Below are 9,215 nucleotides of genomic sequence, written 5' to 3' on the forward strand. Positions count from 1 at the left end.
CTCTTCCCCAATGCCAGGGAATGTGTGGAACCCCAGGGGAACGCCGTGTTGCCAGTTACCCTGCCATTTCTGCCTCCAGCCCTCAACTGCTCCCAGAGAATACAGGGGTCCCTATATCAGGAGAGGAGGGAAGGGGTTCTCCCTGAGAGGTTTTAACTCTCCCTGCCACTGATGGGGAGATCTATCCCCCAGCCCAGGGAGATCACAGGAAAGCATTCCCCTGGGACTGCCAGGGCAGAGCCCAAGTGCTCAGGGCAAAGAGTGTTTCAGAACATAGGAGTTGCAGTCGTTTCTTGTGACAGCCTTGGAACAGAGTGACCCTGACGGTTGGAGAGAAATGGAAGGACCTTAAGCGGAGGCCTAGGAAACATACCCAGCTGCTCCCTCTGAGTCTATGGTGTCATCAGTCATTATTCCAGTCTGGGACAGGCCTGCGCAGAGCCCTGAGCCCCAAGCCCAGATGAAAATCCAGTATACACCTGCCAGATGCTTCCAGGGGCAGGGTTCCAGGACCCATGGCAGAAAAGACAAATAGATCTCCTGCCTTAAGAGGACAGAAGTAGGGGTGCCTGGGTGGCTCAGTTGGTTAAGTGTCTGCCTTTGGCTCAGGTCATGATCTTGGGGTCCTGGGATCAAGCCCGGCGGGAAGTCAGCTTCTTCTCCCTCAGTTCTTCCCCCACCCAGCTCCTGCTCCCCTCCCTGAGTTTGCACATGTGCGCCTATGTGCTCACTCTCTCAAACAAATATATAAATAAATAAAATCTTTTTAAAAAGAGAGAGAGAGAGATGTGGGAAAGGAGCTGCTTCAGCGGAAAACACGGAACTAGAAGGAACAATAGTGGGGTTTCTTTGGTTCCTGTTTTCTTTGGCCTCTTAGCTGCCACGGAGCTCAGGGCCCACTTCTCCAGGTCCTTGGCTTTCCTCCGGGCCCCTCCCCTGAGCCCCAGCTGGAGAGACTACCGGAGGAGCACCTGTTCTCTCCTTCTGCTGCACCCTCTGCGTAACTCCACACAGAGCCCTCACGGGCCCTGTAAAATCATAGTCACACACACACATAACATGAGGAAAATTTACTGAGCCTTACTCTGTAGCAGGCACTGTGCTGAGCGCTTCCCAAGGACACCTGGTGTAGCAGGTGGTGGGGTCTTTTGTGGAACTCCTGCATGTGGGTCCCTGCCCGTCTTCCAACACCCCTACCCCCACCCGCCAAGGGCTCTCCGGCCTCATTCCCTACATGCCTAGCCTGGGAAGGCCGGTGGAGAGCAGCTGGGAGCTCAGAGGGAAGGGATAAGGACAGGAGGAGGGGGATGGGAGCTGGAAAAGAGTGTCACCCAGTCCGGGGATGGGGGCACTAGAAAGACCACATGTAAGAGAGTTGGGCCTGGAAACTGAAGTAGAGACAGAAAGGAAGAAAGTCACAGAGATTAAGAGGCAGAGGAAGTAAGACTGGAGACAGAAACAGAGGTGAAGAGAGTTGGAGACAGAGCCTAAGGCTAAGACTGTAAACATAAAGCAAGGGAGGAAAGAAGGGAAATTGGAAAGAAAGAAGAGGGAGAGCCTGAGAGACAGACAGACTGCAATGAGACGGGCAGGGAGGTTTTGAGGCCGACTGAGACAGAGAGGAGAGAAGAAAAGACTGCGAGAAGGAGGAGGACAGACCAGGGAGACTGGGAGACTGAAGAGAGAGGAGAAGTCTGAAAAAGAAAGAGTTTGGAGGGAGAGGCTGAAGGAGAAAGAGTAGAGGCAGAGATTACAAGGAGAGAAATCAAGACTGAGTGAGGGTCTGGGGCCCCTGGCTGACTCAGGTAGAGCCTGCAACTTTTGATCTCAGGATTGTTAAGTGGGAGCCTGATGTTGGGTAGAGATTACTTAAAGATCAAATCGAAGGAGAAGGAGAAGGAGAAGGAGAAGGAGAAGGAGAAGAAGAAGAAGAAGAAGAAGAAGAAGAAGAAGAAGAAGAAGAAGAAGAAGAAGAGATAGATAGATAGATAGATAGATAGAGTGAGAGTTTGAAGGAATGGAAGACTAAGGAGACAGAAGGTTCCGGAAGGAGGTGAGCGACAGCAGGAAGAAAAGAAAAAGTCAGGATATCTAGAGTAGGGGGCTTACGGGTAGAGGGGAGAGACTCTCCCAAGACCCGGTATAGGAGGTCAGTGCAGCTCCTGTACCCTCCTCACCACCAAACTCCGACCCCAAATCCCAGAGGTTCTTCCCGGACCCAAAACAAAACCGAACTCGGTCATGCCCCCTCGCGTCCCATAAACAAAGCTGAGCTCCCAAGCCCCCACTCTCTTGGGGGCTCGCTGGGGTCCCGGGGAGTTCTGTGCTCCTGGAGAGGCTGGCTCGGGTGCCCGGGAGACAGCGCCCTCCCGGGGCTACTGGGCTTCGAGGATTGCCAAGCGCAGGCCAGGCTGGCACCATGCCTGCTTTTCCCAAAACGCCCCCGCTCCAACCCGGGAAGCCAGCCTGGCCCGGCCAGGGAGAGGCCCGACGACGGACGGCCGGACCGCCCCGCGCGGCCCAGCCCGGCCACCCGCCCCCGCCACCGCCCGGCAGGGAGCTGAGTGGCGAGGTCCTTGGAGAATCGCATCATTCCAGCCCCGCCGGCGGGGTGAGGCCGGGTCAGGATGCCCGGGTCGCTGGAGGAAAAGGAGGAGCTGGACCCAGAGCCGGAGAAGAAGAAAAGGGAAAGACAAGGGACGGAGATAGAGGGCCAGCGGAGGTAGGCGCCCGGAGCACTGTAGGACGGCGGAGGCCGGACCCCGCGAAGTCTCCCAGGCAGCCCAGGACCAGCAGCGCGGAGCAGAGCGCGGGAGCGGTCCGGGGCGCACCATGCGCGGGTCCTCGGCCACCCGGCCGGTCTACACGGCGGCTGCCTGGGTCACGTGGCCCGGGCGCGTCCGCTGCTGCCCCGGCGAGGGGGCGGGTTGCGGGCCGGGGGCGCGCGGTGCCCGGGGCCGCGGCGAGCGGGTGGCTGCAGCCAGGTTCCCTCTCTGCGCGCTGCGCTGCGCCCCGGGCGCGGGAGCCGCCCACTGCCTCCCCGCGCTCGCCCCCCCGCCGGGCTGCCGGCCTCTATATAGCGCGCCCCTGCACGGCCCGCGCCAGACCGCTAGCCACTCAGGGGGAGCCGCAGAGCGCGCCGCGCCCGGGAGCCAGCCCCCCGCCCCCTGCGCCGCCGCCCCGACGGGCGCCCAGCGCCGTGGCCGGCGCCGCCGGGCCCCCGCGGCCACCATGAAGAAGGAGGTGTGCTCCGTGGCCTTCCTCAAGGCAGTGTTCGCTGAGTTCCTGGCCACCCTCATCTTCGTCTTCTTTGGCCTCGGCTCGGCCCTCAAGTGGCCGTCGGCGCTGCCCAGCATCCTCCAGATCTCACTGGCCTTTGGCCTGGCCATAGGCACCCTGGCCCAGGCCCTGGGACCGGTGAGCGGCGGCCACATCAACCCCGCCATCACGCTGGCCCTCCTGGTGGGCAACCAGATCTCCCTGCTCCGGGCCGTCTTCTACGTGGTGGCCCAGCTGGTGGGCGCCATCGCCGGGGCAGGCATCCTCTATGGGCTGGCACCACTTAATGCCCGAGGCAATCTGGCCATCAACGCGGTGAGTGCCTACGGGGCTGGGGTGGGGTAGTGACCTTGAAGTGGGCTCCCTGACCAGGCCCGGACCCCATTTCAAAGATGGGTGCCACAGAATGGGTGCCTGAAACTTCTGGCTTTCTCCTGTGTCAACCCTGAGTTTTGCCTTCCTCTTGGGACCTTCCCTGCTCCAGTCTGCTCCTCAATGGAGTGGTTTCATAGAGCCATCAAAGACGGGTTAAAATCCTGGCTTTGGGTGACCCTTGCTCCTCTGGGTCTCCTTTTTCTCTGCCATCCCATGGGGAGTGGGGGGGGGGGTGGTCATAGCCTACCACAGCCAGTGTCAAGGGGGTGACATTTAGAAACCATGCGTGTGACCCTTACCGTGGTGCCAGTGTGTAGGATCTGTTGAATATTGGTTTCTGCTCCCAGTTCCCCCCTCTCACCACCCCGCCACAGTCCCAGATTCGGTCCCCATGTCCCATGCAAACTGGGTTCATTAATCAAACACAGAGGAGGATTTTCTCGGCCATTGTCAAGCCGTGAGTCAGCCCCACCGGAGAGACGGGTTTGAGGTTGGCACTGGCAGCGGGTCAGACACGGGCGGGAGGCAGGCTGGGGGTGCAGCAGGCAAACTGGGCAGCTGCCCACAGGAGGGAGGGTAAATGCCAGCTCGTGGGGGTGGGGAACTGGGCAGAACCGTTGACAGGACCTTGTCCAGGAAAAGCTCCCTTGCACTCAGCTCCTTGGCCACAGGCCTGTACTCCAAGCTTTGCACACAGGCTCAGGTAGGTCATTTCAGCGAATGACTTTCCTGAAGTGTGCAAGGCTTGGCTCTCAGGTACAGTGGCTCCAGGTGTTGTTGGAGGCCCAAAGCCCCATTCCCCAAGCACCCGGCCACAGAGCTGGAAGGCAGGGGTTCTAACCCACCCTCCCCTTGCAGCTCAACAACAACACAACCCAGGGCCAGGCTATGGTAGTGGAACTGATTCTGACCTTCCAGCTGGCACTCTGCATTTTCTCCTCCACTGACTCCCGCCGCACCAGTCCTGTGGGCTCTCCGGCACTGTCCATTGGCCTTTCCGTCACACTGGGCCACCTTGTGGGGGTGAGCAATGCTGCCGCTTGGCTGGAGTTGTGGGGATCACCTCGGGCCAAATAATGGGGCCCTAGAGCAGCACCCTTCTGAATCAGGAAACCCAGCAGTTAAGGCCTGGAGGGGGGTTGCTGTACTCTGTCCCAGGCTGGCTCCCCGCAGCTCTTCTCTAGCCTGAGGGAATATGCCAGGAAGTGGGAGTTGGGGTGAAAATGGAGATGCAGCCTGAGCACAGGACTTGAGAAGAAAGAAGGGGGCACAGGCACCCGTGGAGGGAGAGGTCACCAGCCTAGAAATCGGGAGACTTGATTCAGAGACTTGGCTGAGCCCCTAAACTTCTGGGTGATGCTGGGAAAGACCGGGCCTTTAGGAGTTGGACAAGCGTATTGCCCTCCTTGCCACCTGCCTCCCTCTGTCCAGATCTACTTCACCGGCTGCTCCATGAACCCAGCCCGCTCTTTCGGCCCCGCAGTGGTTATGAATCGCTTCAGCTCTGCTCACTGGGTGAGTCTCAGCCCTACCCTGTCTCCCTGGCAATGAGGGCCTGGAAACCTGGCCAAGAGCCCCTGGACTATCTGGAGGCTGTGGGCGCAGCCCTTGGGGTGGCCCTGGGAGGAGTGGCTGGAGAGAGAAAGGGATATAGAAAGGGATGGAATGCAGCCAGAACAAGGACAAGGGTAGTTGAATGGCAGAGAACCCTGGTTCAAGGCTGGGGTGGGGTGTATCTGTACCCCTAAGGAAGGGAAGGAGATCTGTTCCTCTGTGTAGATCTCTGATGACTTGGTGTCTGTCCTTCTGGGGTGTGATGGGGTCACACCCTGTCTGTGTGTCTGTCCTCTCTGATTTTTTTTTTTTAATCTGTCTGCGTTGAGGGGGCTGAGAGTCTTCCTTCCTGTGGGCCTGTCCCCCTGGACAGTCTATCTGTTGCCTCCTCACGTTCTCTTCCTCTAGGGTCTCTTTCATTTCCTATGTGGGAGGGAGAGGAGTTCTGTTGTCTCTCCGAGAATCTACATGCCTGTTTCCTTCGAAGGGTCATTTGTGCCTTTTTAGAGTGAGGCTGGGGGCCCTGTCCTTCTGGGTATCTGCCTCCTTTGAAGATCTGAGTGTCTGTAGGTCTCCCTGTCATTGAGGAATGGAGCGTCAGTATACCTGTTCCTTAGGCAGGAGGGAATCTTTCCTTCTGGAGGTCCAGAAGTCTGTTTGTCTATCTCCCCTGAGGGTCCATAGTTCTGTCCTCTGGAGAGGAGGCTGTTGGTCTCTGAGGCCTGAGACTCAGCCCCCTGATGCTGCCGTGTCCCCGCCAGGTGTTCTGGGTAGGCCCCATCGTGGGGGCCATCCTGGCTGCCATTCTCTACTTCTACCTGCTCTTCCCCAACTCCCTGAGCCTGAGTGAGCGTGTGGCCGTCATCAAGGGCACATATGAGCCTGAGGAGGACTGGGAAGAACAACGAGAGGAGCGGAAGAAGACCATGGAGCTGACTGCCCGCTGACCAGTGTCAGTCAAGGAAGGGGTCAGTCCCCTAGCCCCTGAACCACAGGGGCAAAATATATACATATATGACAGCAAAGCTTCCTTCCCCTACAGCTGGCTCCTCTGGGCTAGGGAGGAGGTGCTGGCTCCCCCAGCTTCACAATAAGGGATGGGAGCAGGAACCCATGATGGGACTCTTGGGTGGGGGCCAGGGGTTGGTGTCTGATGGGGAGGGGGGTCTGTCTGGGACAGGGCAGCCTGCTGCCATGAGGTCAGACCTCAGAGACTGTGAAAGTAGCACCAAGCTTACAGGCTGCATGGGGGCCAAGCTAGGAAGGGGTGGCCAGCAGTCTGTATGCCCCTATCTTCCCCCACCACCCCCACCTTAAGAGCCAGAGGCGTCCCAGTCCCTTGGACCACAGAGGCTGCCCCTCCCCAGATTGCCTTAGGAGGGAGACAGACTGATTCATTAAATGCTGCCTTATTTATTTCCGCTCAAGGATGCACAGGGTAGGGCTGCTGGTGTTTGGGGCAGGGGCATACCAATAAACCACTGACATTCACGTTCGGCCTCGTCTCTCCCCAGAGCGTCTCCTTGAGGCACTCTGGCTGATTACGTCTGTCCCTCTGGACAGTCCGTGTCCTCTTTGTCATCCCCTATGCTTTCCACAGTCTGCATAATTCTCCGTGGCAAGACAGGGAAGCTGAGGCCAGGGGAGGCTTAGAGAGGCAGAGAGATGAGGTAAGGAAGAGAGAGAGGGAGAGAAGGAGACCGAAACACAGAAACGGAGCTAGAGGTCAGGAGGCAGCGGTGGGAGCAGACTCACCCACCTGCTCGTCCCCCCACCTCAGCTATGTAAGTCTCTGCCACTTGAGGAGGGCCTGGCCCCAGTGCTAGGGAGTGCCAGGCAAGGTGGAGGAGGACTGAACCCACTGACAGCCCCTTGAGATGCCAAGGGGTGACCAGTCAGCTCTGACATCGGGAAGGAGACACAGCCCTGGACTGCCCTCTCTGCACTCCACCAGTCCAAAAAGGTGCCATGTTGGGAGCCTGGGGTCGGAGGGAGAAACCCCCGCCTCACTCCCCAACATACTGGGAGGCACAGCCAGCCCTGCCTTTTTCTGTTTCTCCTCACTCCTGCCTCTGCCAGCCTCTGTTCCCACTGTTTCCCCTCTGGGCCTGTGGCTCTGCTCTGCTCTGCCCCTGGCCCCTTGTCACTGACACTCCTTAGGAAGCCTCCTTAAACTCTCTGAGCCTCCATCTCTCAAGCTAGGAAACAAGGATTAAAAAAGGCTTCCCTCACAGGGTTGCTGTGGGAATGATTTAAGATGAAGGGAGTGAGATACCTGGGACCAGTCTGCTCTTTAAGGAAAATGGTGGACATGGTGCAGAAAAGCAGCTCAGAACACAACCCTGCATCATAGTTAAGGAGTCTAGCTTGGAGCTCAAATCCTACTTTGCAACTTTGGGTAACATAGGTTCTCTGAGTTGTGGTTTTTTGGTTTTCGTTTTTGCAAGATGTTTTATTTATTTATTTATTTGAGAGACAGTAAGACCATGTGAGCAAGTGCGGGGGGGGGCAGGGCAGAGGGAGAAGCAGACTCCCCGCTGAGCAGAGAGCCCTCATCTATAAAATGGGGATACTTGTTCCCACCTCGTGGGTTGCTGTGAACATAAAGGAAGACAGAGGACAGACGGAAGATGCTTGCGTAAACAGGGCCAGGCACCTCCAGGAGTGCTCAGTAAACTAGTGTGACAAGAACTCAGCAGGTACATATCAGGGACCCCAGCCACTCTCCACTTCTGGGCCCCTGCTCTCCTGAGAGTGAACCTGAGTTCCTGCTTCTCGGGATGGGAACCTCTCCCAAGGCCTTACAGTTTTGCATCCGAAGAGGAGGGGCCAGTAGGGTCAGGAGAGGGACTAAGATGGGGTGGAAGAAGTCAGAGACTCTGGCTAGCCAGCCTCAGTCCCAGGGAGGGAGGGTGAGGAGAGCCAGACTTCCTAGCCCTCCTTCGACTTGAGCCTAGTATCTATGAATGGGAGCTGCAGCAGCTCTTGCCCTGCCCTCTCCTGCCCTGCCCGCCTCATTGACTGACAGTTAACACCACATGGTTGTGTGTGTGTGTGTGTGTGTGTGTGTGTGTGAGAGAGAGAGAGAGAGAGAGAGAGAACCTCAGGCCCCCCTTAAAGGAGTAGTCCCTCACCTGCCTCATCCACCCCGTCCCAAACCTTGAGCCGGGCAACGCAAATACCAGCTCCGACCAGCAGGGGGGGACCTCGTCCACCGAATCCGCCGCTGCTGGGCTTCCTCTAACACAAATCCTCGGTCTGGGCCCTAGCCGCGTGGGGGTACGGGGAGTCTCTCAGGTCTGGGTCCCCTAAGCCACCAGGAAGCAGCTACCCCGAGTCCACTATCCGGGAAGGGGTGCAAAAGAGAGAGGATCCCTTCCCCCTGTCATCCCCCACAGGCCTCAGGTACAGGCACAGACCTGACTGGGAGGCTGGCTTCTCCCTCCAGCCCAGCGACTTGCCTTCCTTTTTTGATGGGTCCGAAGGGGAGCGTGAGGTGGTGAACGGTGGGCCTATGGGAGACAGACCCTCCAGGGATGGGTGGGGCACCCAGCTCGAGGGAATTCCAGGCCTGACCTGGCCAGAGGGTGCGGGTCCCCACAGGGCTTTGGGCCAGCAAGATGCAGCAGCGGGCTGTTGGGCCAGCAGGGGGCGCTGTGTTCCTTGGTGGGTGAACTTCCAGGCGGCTGGGTCCGGAGCCCAAAGGGGCCTGCGCACACGTGAACACGCACACAGTCGTAGCCGGCCACATCTACAATGACCTTCAGTTGTACTCCAGGGGCTGTGTCTATTCAGTGTAGACGGCTCACGCGGTGTGTGTGCGTGTGTGTGTGTGTGTGTGTGTGTAAGAGCCACATCAACCCTCCTGCATTCTCTCACAGGGCCAAGGGGCTGCTGGGGACCAGACCCAGGAGGAACCTGGCCCTGTATGTTCTCAGAGAGGTATGCGTGTCGCGCCCAGGAACACGTATGCTCAGTCACCCCTGAGCCTCTGCTCCTCCTGGAAA

At 58.4% G+C, this 9,215-nt stretch overlaps 1 protein-coding gene across 1 annotated transcript; it reads left to right on the plus strand.

Moving 5' to 3' along the window:
• Positions 1 to 3,231: 3,231 nt before the first annotated feature.
• On the plus strand, positions 3,232 to 6,659 carry AQP5 (aquaporin 5). Its single transcript, XM_046012784.1, has 4 exons — positions 3,232 to 3,594; positions 4,513 to 4,677; positions 5,086 to 5,169; positions 5,970 to 6,659. Exons 1-4 carry the CDS (start codon positions 3,232 to 3,234, stop codon positions 6,153 to 6,155), a joined length of 798 nt encoding a protein of 265 aa, XP_045868740.1. The 3' UTR covers positions 6,156 to 6,659.
• Positions 6,660 to 9,215: the final 2,556 nt, after the last annotated feature.

This window comes from Meles meles, chromosome 7 (assembly GCF_922984935.1).
Source record: "Meles meles chromosome 7, mMelMel3.1 paternal haplotype, whole genome shotgun sequence".
NCBI classification, from domain to species: Eukaryota; Metazoa; Chordata; class Mammalia; order Carnivora; family Mustelidae; genus Meles; species Meles meles.